The sequence below is a fragment of the Parasteatoda tepidariorum genome, chromosome 5 (genome assembly GCF_982258835.1).
Source record: "Parasteatoda tepidariorum strain Cologne lab strain chromosome 5, Ptep-v5.0, whole genome shotgun sequence".
NCBI classification, from domain to species: domain Eukaryota; kingdom Metazoa; phylum Arthropoda; class Arachnida; order Araneae; family Theridiidae; genus Parasteatoda; species Parasteatoda tepidariorum.
In genome coordinates, this window is record NC_141759.1 from 57,222,078 (window position 1) to 57,242,430 (window position 20,353).

Genomic DNA, 20,353 nt, shown 5'->3' on the forward strand with positions numbered 1-20,353 from the left:
TTTTGTAAACGTGGGAGAGGGTTCGTGACTTTTTTTCTATTGACTAGTCCTGCAGTGGACTGATCGTTAAGACACGATTCCCAGCAGATCACCGCAGTCAAGCATCACTGGCTGCTGGCAGTGTGCTGGTGGGTGACCACTTGGATTAGTCGTCTGAATAGGGACCGAGGTATTGGTCCTCATTAAACTGTTCTACCGTAAAGTGCTTGACTTCGCGTGCAGATCGGCGGGCTACCGAAGCGCGGGTGCCATCCCCTCTGCAGAGGATCAAAATTGTGATGGCATGTCTTCGGATCATCCTCAGGGATGTTTCCCAGACTGTTGCCAATAGCCTATTGTGCAGCTCTAGTGTGACGTGAATGAACTACAACAACAATTGACTAGAGGGAAGGGTTTGAAATTGCCAAAACAAGCCTGCGTTACATTAAAATGACCTCTTTCTTTAAAAAAATCATTTCCAAAGTTAGTGCCTGGTTAAGGACAAATTCCAAAATTTATCAAGGAGAAATAGATAAATTTTCTATTTCTCCTAGATGTATTTTCTATTTCTCCTAGGGTAATTTCTAATTTTTTTTTCTTTTTTAAATTTCAGAAGAAGGATGTTTACGTCTTGTTAAGTGGATTATTCAAGCTCCGCTACTTGCTGTTCTCCATTACACCATCCCTGACTGTAGGAAAGACAAATGGAAAAAATTCTTTCTCTTGACATTCTTCACTTCAATTACGTGGACGGCGGCATTTTCATACGTAATGGTTTGGATGGTAAGAATATGACATTTAATTATATTGTTTTATATACCAGGATCAGGTCGGCTAAAGGGATCATACATCAAATCGAAAATTATTCATATTTTAAACTAATATTAGTAGTAATGCTTCTTTTTTAAATTCTAGTTTTCAGTAGTTATGAACTAAATTAAACATAAAGTATATTAATAGAAACATTTGACTGTAGGAATACATCTTTTTTTTAGGTTATGCAGTAGTAATAATACACAATCTGTCAGTAATGTAATTATATGCATATGTCTCTACGCACTATCTTACCTACATTTTGTTGAAAACTAAACAGATGTGCAATTTTCATATAAATAAAACGTCTATTCACTCAACGTCGTTTAATTTCAAGATTGAATTTAAAATTAACCCGGTTTTAAACGAAGAAATAATTTTGGGAGGAGAAAAAAACATTTGTTTAAAAAAAATTTCCGTTGCTCTTGTACTTTTTAATAAAAAGCATAGTAAAATTTAATGGATACTGTGGATACTGTATTTTGTTAAGTTATATAGAATTTAGAAGCTAAACTTCAAAAAAAAAAATGCGCTAGTTTTTTAGGACGACTGCCACCCTAAATAGTATTTTATTCTAGTAACTCATGCGGATTATAAAAGTGCATTATGCTCCTAATAAAATAGGCTATAATATATTTCTGAATTTGAGCCTAGAATCTTTAAAAAAATTTCTAAAGCTAAATGCGTTAACTTCGCAAAATTCCAAGCAAACATTGCCAGCAACAATGCTTTCCGTTAGTAAAGGATTATCTATAGATCGAGAAATGGCACTCACAAAACATATAAATGCATAAAATAAAAATTGAAAATAAAACGTCTAGAAATAACGATTGAAAAAGAAACACAACTTAAAAATGAAATGTTTTTTCTAAAAAGGTTTATTTTACTGCTAATTATTTCTCATGAAACAGCAAGCGAACAGGAAAAGTTAAACGCGCTAGAATTCATAAATCAAATAGTTCTCTGTTCTTCTTGACAAGTTGAATTGCGAATGACGTCAATCTAGACTAGTAAGTTAATAGGCTTGAGAAGAAGTGCGGAGGAACACATAAAAGTAGAAAGAAAAGAATCGGCAGGACTTTCTATGGGTTTTTATTTCTTAACAAGGTATGCAAATAAACCTAAATTGGCTAGGTAGTCCAAAAAAGAAGTTGATCCACGAAGAAAACGTTTCTTCTTATTTTTACGGTTTTGTTTTTATATGAGTTTTGAATTCTGGATAGATTTTTAAAGAAAAGCATATTCACGACTCATTTACGGATGGGGAGTGAGGTATATTAGGGGGAAAAAGGCAGTGATACTTATAAATTAATATATTCAAGAAAAATTATAGATTTCAAATAATATAATCATCAAGAAAAAAGTGGTAGTTGCAGAATTAGTTTTTCAGCTTCGGTAATTAAAAAGTTTGTGTAAGAGCCAGATTTTCGAATATTCTAGTTTTCAGACATGAAACTAATTTTCTGTTAAGGTTTGTTTCATACCACTCGTCTTCGACAGTAGATTTCAACTCTATTGATAATGTAAATCGAAAGTTTGTTTTAATAATGCAGCACGAAGAGTTTATGAAAAAAACTCTCATTTGTACAAACTCTTTGTACTAAGTCACCCCATAACTTTTTGGGGGGATCGAGATCTGGAGACTTAGCTGACCATTTCAACACTGCTGGCTTGAAACCAATTTTTTGTACTGTTACTTGAATAAATATTTGCGTTGGCTTGATGATAGATCCAATTTTCTGTAGTAAGAATTTTTGTATTCGGTAAAAGATGACTTGTGCTAGGATATTTTGATAAGCTCTTGGATTCATTCTGGCCAAAACGAACACAGCTGAACCCACACTGTTATAAGCAAAACATCCCCAGGTCATCACTGAGCCTAATAGGTGCTGGCAGTGTAATTTTTTTTCTTTTCATAAATCATGAGCATGACAATAGTATTTCCATCCATCCAGTCTATCCAAATTCCCTTTTTTTCCATCAGAAAGAATTATTTGTAGTCATTGGTTGTTCTAGGTCATAACTTGATGACTGAAGTTTAAACGCTCTAGTTTCTGCCTCTGCAACAACAGAGATTTTGCCATTTTTGACAGAAGTTTAAACGCTCTAGTTTATGCTTCTGCAGCAACAGAGATTTTGCCTTTTTTCACCATTAAATGAGTTTTCCAGACCTTGGAATGCATCGATTTTTGACCAACGGATCTCCTTAGTAAGTTCTATAGTTGAGTATTTTACAGATGAAAGTCATCAAACTCTTCTTTCATCACGCGAGGACATAGCTTTAGGCCTTTCACCAGTATTCCTTTCGCCATGATAGTCTTTCAATTTTGAGAAATTGTTGTCTTAGACTACAATCTTTGATCTTCTTATCTTTATAGCAATAGTACGGTTACTCATTTCTGATGGAAAAGAAAGCTTTAAGCCGGTATTCTTTCATGATCAATTAATTTATCTTTTGCCATCTTCGAAGAAATGCATGGTAAACTTGGAAATAGAAGTATTTTAACAATTTTGATAATTGCCAAAATATTTAAGATAGTATATGTATATTTATTTTTAAAAATCACAGGTGCCCTTAAAGTTTTTCTTCTAGTAGAAGTACAAATTTTGTGCATACTTTTTTCTGATAATTACAAATCTTGCTTGTTACGTTATTTCTTAATAATATAATATAAGACTTTTTTTTCCAATGCCCACCTGTGTTAACATCCGTCTGTTTTTTTAGAGAGATATTTCACTGCATATAAAAAACGATTAAATGTTTTCGGACAATTCGAGAACATTTGAGTGCAAATTTTAAGATTTGAGGACAACCATTAATGTTTGTGGACTGTCCTCAAGATTTGAACTCGCTTGGTCCCTTTACGCCAGAGCACCTTTTAAACTGTCATTAAATCTGGCTGCACTGTTTAAACAAGGCTCACCATCAGAGGACATCCTATACCAGCCTCAGGAGTCAGAACTCGCTAAACTCAAAACTTTTGGAAATATTTAGCTCCGATATAGACGAGACAGCAACAATGAAGAAAGTAAATGATTTAGAATTGCTAACTGTGAATATATATTGACTAAAGGTTAATTGCTGAGCTATGAGTGCGTAGTAAAATGTGTTGAGAAGCTAATAATGATCCATTTTATTGCGTAGGTAACTTTAGTTGGATATACATTAGGAATACCGGACAGCATTATGGGAATAACTTTCCTGGCGGCGGGAACAAGTGTTCCTGATGCATTTGCTAGCCTTATTGTAGCTAGACAAGGTAAGTTGTGTTTCTAACTATTTAAAATTCTTTATCAGAAAATCTTAAGTAAACTCATTCTCACTTCAATTATTATTTTTTTGTTTCAATTTATCTAGTTTGAATGAAAAAGTGTATGAAGAATGTTTTCTATTTGTTTTTGAAGCGTACATAAAAAAGTTAATGTTTCACAGCTGGAACGATTTTTTATTTTTACATATGCAGTTCACGTCGGTATCTGCTAGTTTCAAACAAAGTGTAAAAAAAAGGAGACCCAGAATGGAATAACAGAGCTCCCAATGGTTCGCCAAAAATATTCAAGTGGTAGTAAATGAACCATCAAAATTGGTGAACTTTAACTTTGCTTAGCAACCATTTAAATTTGAATATTTTTCATCCAACGTATATCATATTTTTAGGTATGAATTCGAGTTGATTGATTGTTGGAATAATCAAAAACGTATTATGATAATTAGGAAAGAGAATTTCGTAGAATTATGTTGAAACATATTATATGATATAAATTTTAATACAACTTTAATTAATTTGGCTAACACGCATATAAAAATATTTATTACAGCTATTGCTTTTAATTTTTTTTTATTGAGCAACAGGCAACAATGAACTCAGTTCTTCCACCAAAAAGAAATACAAAAACAAAATTTGTAGCAAACAAAGTAATAACAAATTAATTTGAACTATAAAAACAGAAGGGGGTTGAGGATTTAAGCTAGATAAAAAAAGTTCCAAAGTCTCCAGAGCCGTGCGGAGGAGTTGTCATCTCTAGGTTGCAGCAGCATATGTGGCAAACAGGACTGTTGACGATCTTAAGTTCATAAAAATGAGCTGAACAGAAACAATCATGTATGTGCCGTCATTCGATTATCAAACGATTACTCGATACCAGGGAAAGTACGGGAGATTAAAAATGGTTCTAATTCATAGCTTTTCCCTTCATCTTCCTTTCATCTTATGGTCAAACTATGATCCGTAAAGCAACAGATCTATAGCAAACTCCCTGCGTTGGACGGCATTCTTCCTTTTCAGACTAACTTATCTGAGATCTATTTCCAGGAATACCACTATAGAATTGGATTCATTACATGAAAGCTGTTTTGCGCTTTCAGTATATGTTTCAACAGAGGGACCTGCTCTGTCATACCAAAGCACAAACAAGAGTTCCGCTGTTAGCAATGCCCTAGATAGCTGCCTGAGCACCAGAGAAAACTACGGCCTCATTAAAGTTGTAAAGTGACTATTTGCAACAGATTTTGTAGTTCCCAGTCAAAGATAGGAGGAAAAATTTTCTGAAAGAATATAGATTGACACTTGTATTCATCCGCAATTTGTGTTGAGCCATCTGTATGAACATGTATCAGACAAAACTTCTCTTCAGTCTTGTATCTTTCATACAGGAAAAAGTCAAGGTAATAACAAGATTTTTATGATTTCAAATGGAAAAAATCAAGGGCTCCGGACGAGCAGGAAAGTCAAAACTGGACAGCTTTCAAGAAGCTATCTTTAACCCATGAGGGGATGAGAGTTTGAGCTAGCCCACCGAGCGCTGTATGACACTCATATTAATTTGCGCCCAGTGACCAGGCGAAGAGCTTGGTTTTTAATTCGCTCTGTTCCCTCGTGGCCTAAATAGCCATTATCAGTGGTGCATTTCAGTACTCCAAAACAGGTTTAATCAGGGTTTTGAAGGTAGTGTAACTGGGATAAGTTGCATAACCCCGTCAAAAAAAGATCCATCCAGGAAGAGAAAAGATGAATAATTTATATGTGAAACACAATTACGGGCAACAAAAAGTTAACGGGCAATTATAACACGTGTCACAAAAATGATATAAAAAAGTAGATAATTAATTATTAGTTCATACCTTTCCTACGCTACATAATACGAATCTGTTTTAATACGGACAAAATGGAACTTGTAAGAAGATGAAACTTGATTCGTGAAATAAATATTAATTTTTGTTTATGTTTACGAATAGGGCAAGGAGACATGGCTGTATCGAATAGTCTAGGAAGTAATATATTTGACATTCTTATTGGCCTAGCATTCCCATGGTTCATTCAGACAACTATGGTAGAGCCAGGATCTATTGTAAGTTACGAACAAATTCAATATCTAAGTATATTTGCTTCATGCTTCTTTCTTAGAAATTTTCTTTCTTTCTGATTCCAGGCAGTGATCAACAGCAGAGGAATGGTTTATTCCGTAATACTGTTATTTCTAACAATTATCATAACGGTAAATATATTTCGTTATCATAATATTTTAATTAAAAAAAAGTTAGACATTTTATAAAAAGGGAATTTTTTTATTTAAACTCATTCTATCCAGGTAGCTGAGACACATCTAAACTTTATTGTGTATTTAGACATTTTACAAGAGAATTAAAAAGATTCTTAATTTAAGCACTTAAATTTAGATAAATATACAGGACTAGCCTAAATGATCCATTCAGTTAAGAAGCCTTTTATTTTAAGTATATTACACACAAAGATTGCTGATGATAGAACGACAAATGTTCAATTTGGTCACCCCGTACTCATCCTAATGGTAAACCAGTTGTGCTCATGCAATACGAGGTTGACGAGGAATTGATAAAAACATGCTGTTCATACGCATGTGTAATCAATAGCATGTTTTTATCAATTCCTCGTCAAAGCAGCAATATTTGTGGTCCTGCAGTGCTGTTGATATTTGAAGAAGAAAAAAATTATGAACCCACAATACCAACTAAAGTTTATTTCCCCTCATTTCCTACATTACTGCAGGGATACACCTTAGACATTAATTGTGGTCTTGTTCTAAGGAATGTATACAACTGGTTTACCACATTCTATGAAATAAATGTATGGAACATGGTTTACCATTGGGCTGTGTTCCGAGTGACTAATAGCTTGATGAGTATGTGTATCTTTTTACGTATCAAACATCTTTGTTTGCAGTATATTTATTTTTAAATAAAGTCCTCTGAAACTATAAGAATCCTTGGGCATTTGAAAAAATTGAAATCTACAATTGGTCAAACGCAATCCACCTTCATATCTAGTAAAACTATAAGAGGTTCTTCCTCCTGCTCACCACACTTGAAACTGTTTGGTTAAGGTACTGAGCTGTCAGTCATTGTGAAATACTGGGGTTCTATGTTCCGTGGCGACTTGAAACTAGCTTCAAATCGATGAGTACTAGCTTGTCTGGGAAGTAGAGGCGGTCTGTATGCAATATTGACCACGTCAATGCATGCCGTAGGTCAGTGTTTCCCAAAGTGTGGTACGCGTACCCCCAGGGGTATGGGAACAGTTTCGAGGGGATACGCGTTCTTATGCGAAATATCTTGCAAGAAACGAAAATTTCAAATTTTTTAATTTAAAAACAAAGCTAGACATAAAAATTTACCATTACGTATTTTTCTATTGGCTATTTTTTGCAGAGTTAACAGTTAATAATGAGTGGTGTCAACAGCCAGTTGTGATTTTTAACTTTAGTGCAATTTTTCTATAGTAAAAAATACATAGATTTTTTTTATTAGTGGTACACAGCGTTGCGAAAAATTTAGAAAGGGTACACCAAAGTTATAAGTTTGGGAAACACTGCCGTAGATCATAAAATTGTAAAGCTTTAACTCCCATAATCCCACAACGCGGCTGTTGTATGAATGCTTTATTTTATTTAATACCTTAGCTTTTATACTTTATTTTAAATGTGTTAGAGGGCTTCATTTCTCTGTTGCATAGCTGTCAATTCTTTAGGATCTCCAAGATTTTATTATTACAATTAAAGTGATAGCAAAATTTACGCTTTTTTATTTTATTTGAATTTAAAACTTTAATTCAGAATGATTTTCACTGCTACTACATATAAATTAAGCATACTGATAAATGCATAATGCTCATACAATAATGTGTTTAAGTTTCCATAAAATGTAAAAATACTTCTGCTTACAATTTTTATTTCACTACCATTTGGGAAAATTATTTCTGAAAGAAGCAAAATTAGGCATATATGTCATCAATTCCAGATACAACTAAAGCGAACAAAATCACCCTCAGATAATTGCCCTTATTTATGCTAGATAGAGGAAACAGGAAGTGAGTTATAATCATGCTTAAGCATGACAATATCAAAAAAGAAAAAAACTTTGCTGTGGAGAATTTTTTTTTCGATGGTGATATTTCCAGTTATCTTTACCGGGAAATATTTTAAGCAATCTCTGCAATGGAAATTTGATGAGACATTACAAAGGACGAACTTGTTATTAACACGTTGAATTCCACGCTAATTTTACATGTCTTACCTGTCTGGCCAAAATGATTTTCCCAGCATGTATTGCATTAATTTCTTCAGACCATTTTAGTAACGAGAATAATATTAAAAAAATTAAAAGCATTAAAAATTTACTCGAATTATGTGTTTCTAATAATCTTGGCGTCACCGGTGACCCCCATGGCATTCAACTTGTTAATTTCAGTAAAAATCAAAAGAACTAATATTTACTAAAACAACTACATTTTAGCAGGGGTGATTGTGAGCCCAAGCCAAAATTCCGGAAAATTTCTTGAGTTAAAAAAAAAGAAGCTTAAATTGAAAAAATTTAAACAAGGTTTTTTGTTTCCCCCTTTTTATCAATATTTCTTAGTTTACTTAAAATATATTTAAAATTTTACACATTCCTATGATGACCTGGAGAAGTAATTAAAATTTACAAATATGTCTTTCTTTCTTGAGTTTATGACTATAACAACTATTTACTGATAAAAAATGAATATTAATCATGAATATAAGCTTATAAAATATCTCTCTCCCTTGCAAACAAATAAAATAAACTGAGTTTTTAACTTCCACCTTTGAAAATTTGATTTCCGGAAACTTCTGTGATCAATGATTTTTTTTAAATGTCTGAACCTTCAATCTCCGGATCACTGTTAGCGAAAAATCCGGATTTTTTCCGGAGCACAATCAGCCCTGATTTTAGGAAAGCTGAGATTTTTTTCGATTCATCACATACTAATTACCGATTCTTATATTTTTTCCAGACAAATGTAGTTTCATTATGAATGTAATTATGATAATCTCTCTCTTTTCAATACAGATTGGAGGAATATTTTTAAGTCAATGGCAACTTACCCGCAGGCTCGGGATAGTTTTACTTACCGTCTATGGAGTGTTTCTTGTCATATCTGTTCTGTTGGAGTTTAATTTGCTTGGATATGTGAATCCGCCCATGTGCCAAGACTGAGCTTTGACCTAAAGTCCTCCTTATGGTCCTACAACAATTTCCTTTTAAACTTGTGTGATGTATGGTGATTCAGTTAGTAAAGTATTCTAGGTATCTTTGTATGATATCTTAAAATGAAAGACTTGATAACGGATGAATTACCTAATAAGACAACTAGTTTCTTTATACAGAAAGGAATTTTTTTCTTCTTCCAAAATTGAAATCTAAGATGTTTACTACTAGAAAAAAACTTTGAAAATCTTGATAACAAGATTTAAACATGCACACGACATTGTACAGCACTAGAAACCGGAATCTCTAAATTAATGTGCTGAATATATACAGCCCACTGGCGATAATTCAATTATAAACAAAACTTCTTTTTAATAAATATTTATTTCTCCTTTCTATTTATTATTATTATTGTTGAATTTCATGCTAATTATTCCTCATTACACCATCAAGGTTCAACTAATTTTTAAAAGCTTTACTTCAGTTTTTTTTCAAAAGCTATCTTTCAAACAAAGTCGAATTTCAAAAGAAAAAAAAATTGAGTGAAGTTCATAAATAAAAATGCACCTTTGAAGCGAGTAAAATTTCAACTCTGTAGTTGCATTTCTAAGGGCTACAAAGCGGCATGTATGGTATTTTTTAACTTACGAAGTTTAAACATTGATAATTCTAGAACTAGAGCCGAGATGGCTCAAGGAATAGAGCATTCGCCTTCCAATGAGGATAACCGGGTTCGAATCCCAGCGATGGCTCGTCGATACGAATTCCGCATCCGGCTTGCACTGATCATAGTTTTGACGTAAAATATCCTCAGTGGTAGACGGATCACGGCTTTTAAGACTCCCCTTGCAGGCAGGCTAACCGTGGGAGGCTTTCCTCTTCATGTAAGGGAAATGCGAATTATTTCATCAAAAAAGTTCTTACATTTCTTACTTGAACCAGGAGTTCCCATGTCTTCTGGAGTTGAACATTACTAGTCGTAAACCCAAAACACAGGGTCGGCTGTTCAACGACGGTTATAAAAAATTTCGGAACTGATAGTCGAACCTTAATTTTTTTTCTTCTCCATCACGCTTTCTGTAGATTTTCATACACCATCATAATCAAGGTTTTAAGCCTTATAGTTTTTGCATAACAATATAAAATGCAACCTGAAGATTGCTCCGTCTTTTACAGATGAAAGAACGGCAAAAAATAATATGCAATAAATAGAGGGGTCCTCAGAACTTTTGGGCAAGTTATGTGCATTCACGTTTAATTTATTCATACTATAGTTAACTACACAGTTTTAGATGAACTTTGTGCAAGAAACGAAAAACAATAATATGGGTGAGAAAAAAATTCGACAATGAAATAAAGAGATATAGCAATGGAGAAGAGAATATTGATACTCTTTCAATGGTACTAAAGGAATTGCATTGTCTGCTAACGACTAGAGCTTCAATAATGGGTTATAGGTGAAGATCCGGGAATTATTTTTAGTATGATCTCATAATAAAACTAGAGCATGCACGTAAACACAATTCAGATCAGAAAGCAAAATGGTGATAGTAGCTACCGGTAATTACTATCAGTAATTAACGGGTAGCAACTACCAGTAACCAAACAGGGAAACATAATAAATGAATCTAACCCTCCGTCCCATATTTGATTTGAGTCATTAATCTATATATCAGGAATAAGTAATACAACTTATGTTTTTAAGGGGGAAAAATTTAGTTGCACAGTGCAAATGATTTGAGATTAGGTCATTAAATGCATACTAGGAAGTCAGAAAATAGTAAAATCTCAATAATATATGTATACAAATGTCATAATGGGAGGGTAAAACTATAAATTTTATTATAGCTTGTTTTTAGAAACTAAAAAGTGAAGGTCCATACATATGTGTACCGAAGTAATGAAGAGGTTAAATAACAAGGTTGAGGCACTAAAAAGCTTGTTATATAATTAATTTTGAAAATCACTACTTGAAGCAATTCTAACCTCAAGTCTTTCATTTAGGACATCATGCAGAGTTTTGATAAATAATTACGAAAGTGTGAGAATTGAGAAATAATTTCTGAAAAAGGCATGCATTTCAAAGTAAAAGGTTTTATTGTATTTAGGCTATAGATTTGGTTAAATAATTTATTTACACCATTCATATGCACTCAAAAGTATTTTAATGACTATGCTATAGAAAGAGCAGAGATTTTGCTAGGTAATAACGAGATAGGATACTCTTTAAATTTTGAAATGTAAACTAGATGTCGCCTTTAGGGTGAGAATTTGAATAAAATGTAAAGATAATTTAAAGATTATTTATTGAATTTTTTTTAAAATTCATAAAAATGTAATTTAAAATGAATCCTACTGCATAAAACAGTTATTAAAAGAAAAAAAAATTTCATTGCTATGGCATTTAACGATGCAGTTAGGATTTCAACTGAAAAGGTAATATGAAGAAATCGCCAATTTTTTTTCCAGAAATTTTTAAAATCAAAACTTGTTTTAGACAGTTACATGTTAATACGAAAATAAACGTGTTTATTTAGATAGTTTATATCAGTGTTTCTTGGTGGAATACATCAAATTAAGAAACTAAAATATAAAATATTTTGTAATTTTTTAATAATCTATTGCTTTAGATTTCTTACTCTTAAAGAAAAATCTAAATTAAACTTTAGTATAAAGTAAGACAACAAATAGATTTCATCAAAAATTAGAGTCTATGCAAATAGTATAGACTCTAATCACTCAAAGACACAGACAATTTTAAGTTAAAAAATATTTCCTTCCTTCCACATAAATTCAGTTTTTAAATTAAGCATCGATCTTTAAATCGAGGAAACATAGTTCTAAATATTATCATAAAATTATTTTATAAATCATAGTTATAATAAAATTACTTCTTTACAATAGTAACTGAAATTGTTTAAGCAACAATCTTTGAAATAGTTATCAGTATTTATGGAAATAGTGCCTAATTTATAATATAAATGACTATTTTTTATTCACTGCTCAAAAAAAGATATGATAAAAACAGGGGTTTCTAACTTGTAAAGCATCTGAGGAATTCAAGCAAAAACACCAGTTGTTACACTAAACTGATTAGCCAGGAAATTTACTAGAGGAGTTTTACAAAATTTGATCAGAAATGGCCAACTTTCAAATTAAACAAATACAGGTATTGAATAATGAATCAAAAAAGAAATGGACATTTTAACACGCATATTAACCCCTCCAAGACTAATTTCTAATTTTTTTTTATAGCGAAAGTTTTTCTTTTGGGAAACGTTTTTTTACCATTGATAAGATTACAAAGAACTGCCCTTGCATCAGAAAGGTTCTGGGTTCGAATCTCGGGCAAGGCATGGATGTTCTTTCCCTCTCTGTAATATCTGTCCTTACTGTGGGAGCAACGTTGGCCGACCTAATATGGTGCCTCTGAAAGAGTGGCCAACAAATCCGCCCTTCAGATGCCTGTATGACGTAGGTCATTCTCCAGGTGGGCATTGGAAAAAAAAATATTACAAAGATTAAAAAAAAAAAAAAAAATCTGGACTGACCTCTTGCAGTGGGACATAGATGTTCCATTAGTATTTTTGAGTGGGACATATTCTGTACCACCAGTATCCAATGTTAACAGATAAAAAAATGATAAACTTTTAAAATCCTGCATATAATGATTCAAAACAACGTAAAAGGATATTAGTTATATTACTCACTTTTACTTAGCTCTATTTCAGTTATTTTCCACACAAAATAATGCACATAATCTCCACAAACATCGGATTTTTTCTAAGCTGTGCCATCATGACAATTTTACAAGCGTTGCCAATCATCGAAATAGAAGGAGGGAAGTTCAAAAGACTAATGTTAAAATGGGATCTATTTAGCCAAACAGTGTACTTTAATCATCTGATGGGACACATAAGTGTTAAAACAATTCCAGACAATTATAATTTTATTCTGATAGCAAGTATTCTGTTACTTAAAATTTTCATGAAACTTTAAGAAAAAAAAATACTAAATGGGAAAGGTAACTTACATAAAAGATTGCAAAATGTTTTGAACTGAAGAACGCCAGAGGAGCCAAATATCTCAGAACAGGTGCCTACGGTGTTACTCTGCTCAGGAAACACAACAGAGAAAAGTTTGTGGGGTGTCTTCTATTGTAGTTCTTGATAAATTTCGATGCAGAAAATCACACACTTTCATGTAAGTACATAACCACAAAAACCAATGTAAATTTCCAGTCTAAAAAATACATATTGGTTCTTAGGCCACAAAAATATACAATACCCCCCGAGCTGCCAGTTAGACTTAGAAATTGGGCAGCTCCAAAGAGCACAGCACATCGACAAGAGGTCTATTGTACTCAAACCTTAAATCTTGATTAACAAGAAAGCCAGCAAACACCTGACAGGAACATCTAGCAATTCACGGACCTTAATGCAATGTTGCTCTAAATGCTCAAATCTTTCAGCAGACTAGACCTCACATTTACAAAGCCTCCTCCTCAAGATGACAACCTCGACAAAGAGAATCAGATTCAATACTCATTACATATAGGTGTCTCCTGAGGGTGCAGTGTCCTCAAACTGTCCCTGTTTAGCTTAAGAAGCTCTTTTTGACGTAAACGACAGTCAAGATTCAGTTCTTTAGCTTGTCTCTGACCGTCTGAGGAGCGCCATTGCTCATGTTCAATTTTGCCATAGAGCTTGAGAGCGGCCAGTTAGAAACCTCTGGATTAAAAGAAACTGATCTCAAACTAAATAACTAAGAAACACTGATTTATAATAGTTTTTATATTTAAACACAAAGAGCAGTGTCATTTTTACCTACTTTACACTTTCCTACCGCCCAGTTCATAAATTAAAAAAATTAATCAAAAACATTAATATATTTCTTATAAGAATCTTTTTCAGCAAATGAAATATTAGAATTACACAATTAGATTATAAATTAGAGACATCTTTAACAAATCTACATTTAAAGTAATTATTTTTTAAAGTGTTTATAGTCACAAATATAGGCCATGATATATATAGCATTAGTTTTGAATATTTAAAAGAGCTTTTTATCACAAAACAAAAAGTTGCCAGAATTTTTAAATATTTATTATAACAAATAGAAAAAAAATATAGAAGATTTTTTTTCGAAATATTTTGTTAAGAAATTAAAATAAATGCTTTTTTGTTAGTTTTAAAAATATTAAATCAGTACAAACACTTTTTTTAATTGTAGTAACTGAATAATCAAACAGAATTTTCATCATTTTTTTATTCTAATTTCAATAATAAAATCAAAATTGTTATAATAAAGGATAAAAAAAAATTGTAAATAAACTTATGAAAATATTATATCAGTGCAATGGGCACAAAAATTTTTATTAATCCTGATAGTTACGTAACATAAGAGTTTCTAAATTTTTATAACCTAATTCTTAGTGACAAAAATTAAAATTGTAATATCACAGGATAAAAAAAAATAATTATGAATATAGCTCATAGATTAGTTAAAATTCATAACAAAATAACAACTTGATAATAAATAGAATTGTAAAAAGTGCTAAATTAAGCAATGATGCAAATTAGCGGAGTAATTGTATATCATGCATTGAATCCATGAAAATTGTAAATAATATACTTCCAAGAGAAAGATGTAACTGAAAGATTATAAAGGTTTAGAGTTAAAAGCATTAATTACTTATTGGAAGTCATATTCATGTCACATGCTTATTTCATTTTTTGTAATATTATATATTTGCAGTAAATCTTGGTATAATTATATCTATAGTGATTTGAAGAGTTATAAGCGATTATGATAGAAAGAAATATAAAAAGAATGTCTAATATAATCTACAGTAAAGTAAAATATTTTGATGAGAGTACAAAATATTTCAAAATACTTTATTTGGAAAAGGAAAATATTATACTGAAACCTTTTAAAGCTAGTCCCGCTACTAAGAAAAAATGGTGACAATAAAAACTTGACCATTGTACCCCAATATATAACAGAAATGAGTTCAAAAATTTTAATATTGAATGGTAATTGTGGCTTACCAGCTATTTGAGCAGTTGTGAAAAGGTGGGAATACAAGACAGGTCTAAACTTTAGCCTCTGAAAACATTAAAGTATAAATTAATTTAATTGTAAAATTTCTGGAGTAAGTTCATAACCCTGTTTAGTGACAGCAATCAAAATTATTTCGAAAGTTTTCCATAAATCGCGTAAAAAATTAATTTTAATGTAACGGGCCCCATTCTGTATACTCATGCTGTTTACTAAGTCTATAAAACAATTTTTTTTAAAAAAAATAGTTCCCAGATTCTTAAAAATACATTTCAATTTGACGATTACTTTACAATAGCCTTAACAATTGGTAGCACTAGATAAGTTATATTATGTTTTGATGTATGCCAAAAGTAACAAATTAAACAGTGCTATTATTTAAAAAGAAAATTGGTTAACTTATTTTCCCATTCTTAAAATAATTTTGGAAATATTATAAAGTATTTTAGGTTTTTATAAAATATTTTTGCATTAAAATGCCAAATTCTGACACATGAAATGGTGAATAAGCCCAATCGAATAACTATCGGAACATCAATAAATTTATTGTTTAAGAAAATATGCGAAATTCAATGCAAAAAAGTTATAATTGTGTTAATTTAAAAAAAAAAAAAAAACAGAGATTTAGTACATGCATTGATTATATAGTGATTTGATGTAAGTATCATTTAAATTCCAAATTAATTCCAGTTAGCTTTTCTGTTCCCACCTTTTGATAAGTGTGATATTTGTATGAGAGGTTCAAAAATTTTGTTTTGAAAAATCCATATTTAAAATATTACAGAGCAATTGTACACTCTCAAAAACTATACATCAACATTAAAATAATTTAAAGATAATTTTAAAAGTATATTACACATATTTCTTTATCTGGTTGAATACATATATATATATGTAAGTATATGTTCAAAGGATAATATTTTGAAAAATCTGTATTTAAAATATTACAGAGCAATTGCACTTTCAAAAACTATACATCAAGATTAACTTTATTTTAAAAGTAAATTACATACTTTGAATATATATTTACTTATATTTTTTTTCTGGTTGAAAAATAATAGGAGCAGCTTTTTATTAAAGTATTTTTATTCAATAATTTTTGTTGGTGCATTTGTGGTGCTAATCTAAAATCAATCATCAATAATAGATGTATTTACTGTTTAATCGTTAAAAGTATGTATTGTATTCACGTGTTTCATAAGACAAAAAAGTACTGTTATAAAAATAAATACTGTTATAAATGGTAAAACATATGCATGCGTTGTGAACTGTTTCAAAAATGTTTCTAATGAATGTTGTAATGTAGTAATCTACGTGAAATACATAATAAATATTGTTAATATTAAGGGTTAAAACAAAATGTGATGATAACCAATATTGAAAATGACGAATATATAAATGTCTTTTTCAATTATTGTTAAGTTTTAAAACACATTTTGTAATTGAAATGTAATTTGAAGAAGGAAAAATTAATTTTATCAGTTTAAAGTATAATCTTTTAAAAAATTTAGATTAATTTTACACCGGCAGCTGTTTGAATAAAAGACCGTCAAATGTAAACTTTTTCTGATTGATGGAAAGTTTTGCATTATATAAAATTTTTTCATTAAAATGAGAGGGGAAATTTATAAGGATAAGGTGAAAGGACATTTTTAGATGTTACAAGCATTCAGTTTGTTTTTTATCGTTATGATTTTAAAATAAGTTCTCGTGTATTGCTGTAAGTATATATATGTTCAATACAAGTCAACAATAATCCATGTAAATTGTTTCTGTGTATATCTATAAAAACTCAAATGAGTAAATGATACAGAAAAGGATGAATCTATGGATAAGGGGAATTTGACTTGAATATTAATACAGCATATTATACAATAAAAATGCCACTACACTATTTCCCTATTGAAGGAATAAACCTCGATCCGCCCTTAAAAAGGTAGTGAAACTAAATAGGTGACTTTTGCTTAATTCATTCTTTTAGAGTGGTTCTTATTTACATGTTTTCATTGTAAACTTACTCCCAAGTTACATGCTTTGTAATTTATTTTGAAGTTTGTGCTTGTATTTGCCATTTGTGAAATAAATGTGGCTATTTTCATAAAAGGTTTTTTTTTTTTTGTTGAGGAATTCAGTAAGTTTATCTTTACAGGGTATCTGCTACATTTTGGATTTTTAAATTCATGACTTAATAAAGTTACTATTTTCTTCGACAAAAACATCAATAGCACTATATTAACATTAATTTAAATGATACGTAAAACCAAAACTGTTATACTCTGCCTCTTCATATTTACAGATATTAAATTTAAAAAACAGAGTAAAGGAAGAGTTGAAGAAATAAAATAGCTGAAAAAAATAAGAAAGCAAATAATTTTTTTTTCTTTCCTTTTCCCAGCAGAATTATATTCTGAAGATACTTTTCTTGTTCATCGGAAAGGAAAGAAATGCTCCCGATTTTCCTGTTCTCATTTCGGAATTAAAAAAATTTGCCAATGACTGGCTTGCTTCAGCTAGAATTTTAAATTGATAAAAGAAAAAAAATAAATAACAACAAAAATTCTGAATTCTCAGAAGTTTAAAAGATAATTCACTCTAGAAATTCATTTTTTGAAAGAACACCATAATTTTTAAAGAACACGATAAAAACATTTTAATCAAATATGACAGACTGTGAGTGGGGATTTTATTACAAATTCAGATATTCCGAACACCTTGAAATGGGGGGAGGGGGTAGATTCCATTTTAATAATTATATTTTTCGGTGACCTAAAACCATGACTTCTTTTAAAAAAATAGTTAAAATCATGACATTTCATGACAAAATTTGTTCAATATCGAAATTCATGACTTTCCAGGTGCGCGGATATTGTTTTTAACATAGTAATAACAAGTAATTTAGTAATAATATGACAAATTATTTTTAATTTAGTTCATAAAATATTATATTTACAAGGTTAATAAAATATAATATTAGTAAGTTAATAAAATAAATGAATGGAACAGCAACTTAACCTTTCTGGAGTAGTTAAAAGATGTTTTGAAACAAGTACAGTCAATTCGCTATAACTCGAAGTACGATAACTCGAATATTACTATAACTCGATTTTTTTATGAGGTCCCGACCCTTTTATCTTCAATTTCATGTTAATTATTCTCGATTACTCGAATTTCTTTGCATCTTTTAAAGCAGGAAAAAAAAAACTAGGAGCTGATATCTTGCCCCTTCCTTTGCAACACACACACAATATCTTTCACACTCTTCATGGAGAAGCTAAAGCTGTCCCTCTTAAAGTATGTGAACAGTGGTTAAATGAAACGTTTATCTCTAATCACATTGTTTATTCTACCAGAAAAAATATTTACAAATGAAATGCCAAGTATAAATTCTAGTTCAAATATTTTTAAATAAAATATACAAGAATTTTCATACACAAATGTGATAAATAAATTTTTTAAAACTTTCGGTTCTTGGATTTCCAAATTGCGGTCAGCGAAAAATCCAGATTTTTTCCGGAGCACAATCATCTCTTCTGACTGCAAAGAATAGTCTGCTTAACTTTGTCAGGCTGTTCTTGAACCATTTTTACGACTGCACTTGCGAGCTTACATGAGCTTCTTAGCGCATTGAAGCTCTGACATGCATAAAATGCTTTATGCACCTTGGATTATGAAACGAATATTCTAGGCACTTGTCATGGGGTCAACTCGCATACCAGGTGACTGATCTTTCTTTTTTTTATCATGCCTAGCGATTATACGTCACAAAGATATGCTTTTCATAAACCTTTCAAGATCCATTTTCCTCTCAGAGATGCATGGCTCAAATCTCTTCCGTGGCTATGAGACAATTGTCTGGTATGGTACACTGATGGATGAAGCTTTGGTTGTAAATCAGGGGCAGGTATTTACTGTTCCAATAATGGTAACTGTTTTTCAGGCTGAAGTCTAAAGTAATATGTTTTGCTGCAAGGTGTGCCTAGACAGGGGTATCTAAATATAATTATTCACATCTGTTCCAACAGTCTGGCTGCTCATTTGTCACTAACAAGGTGTAAATTCGCCTAGTTTTAATTGGAGAGTGCTTTTCAGCCCTTTGTGATCTTTCTTCAAATAACATGGTATACCTAAGCTGAATGCCTGGGTATTCCTGGTAATGAGCTAGCTGGTTGATGAATCAGCTCCTATGCCATTTTTTTGGCTCCAAACCAGCTTTGGGATTCTTCCCCACATCCTTTAGGGCTTTTAAATATTTAAGCTCAACAGCAAGATTGCCGACGCCCAATGCACAACTCGGACATTCAGAGACAAGCATAAGAATTAAATCATGACTGTCATAGTGTGCATCAAAAAGAACTTCTCAAGCTTAACAGGAATGGCTTGAGGAAGAATATTAATCATCTCATAGGTTATTCTACCTGCAAGAGACACCTCTACATGATGGGTTTTGTAAGTGATCCTCTTTGTCTTGGTTGTCATCTTGAGGACATAATTCTTTTTGAATGTGAAGTCTTTTCAGCTCAAAGATTTGAGTATCCGGGCAACATTGCGTTAAGGCCGGTCAGATGTTTGCTAAACATTGTTTTACCTATAGGGCTTTTTTGATAGTCATGATCTAGGATTTGGGTACAAAAGATCTCTGGTCGATGAGCCTTGCTCCTCGTAGCTGCCCAACCTCTAAGTCTTGTACTGCTACAATAAGTACTATTGAGTACACGTAAAAAATTCTGCTAAAATTGATGTTATCTGAACACAAGTACTGACAGTATATCCTGGTGCATCTGTCTATTTTTAGTTTACCTAAAACTGTACAGAAATCAAGGGTTTGACTTATACACCGGTAATAAAGTCGCTTTTCGTCAATCATAAAATGTCGATGCATTGGAAAAAATGAGATAAATATGAATAACTATGTATTAATTTACCCTTTCTAAAAACCATTAACTATATTATATGCAATTAATTTTGTATTACTGTTCATCATATTTTCTTTACACAAAAAAATATTTTTTTTAAGAAATA

At 31.4% G+C, this 20,353-nt stretch overlaps 1 protein-coding gene across 2 annotated transcripts in view; it reads left to right on the plus strand.

The window, feature by feature from the left end:
- The window catches only part of LOC107436813 (sodium/potassium/calcium exchanger 4), a 185,897-nt gene extending 176,225 nt beyond the window's left edge, over window positions 1-9,672 (plus strand). For both annotated transcript variants that reach the window (XM_087163991.1, XM_087163992.1), the window contains exons 13-17: window positions 593-762; window positions 3,938-4,052; window positions 6,029-6,141; window positions 6,223-6,288; window positions 9,137-9,672. In XM_087163991.1, coding sequence (XP_087020117.1) covers window positions 593-762; window positions 3,938-4,052; window positions 6,029-6,141; window positions 6,223-6,288; window positions 9,137-9,283 — 611 coding nt within the window. In that variant the 3' untranslated portion in view covers window positions 9,284-9,672. The remainder of the gene's footprint in view (window positions 1-592; window positions 763-3,937; window positions 4,053-6,028; window positions 6,142-6,222; window positions 6,289-9,136) is intronic.
- Window positions 9,673-20,353: the final 10,681 nt, after the last annotated feature.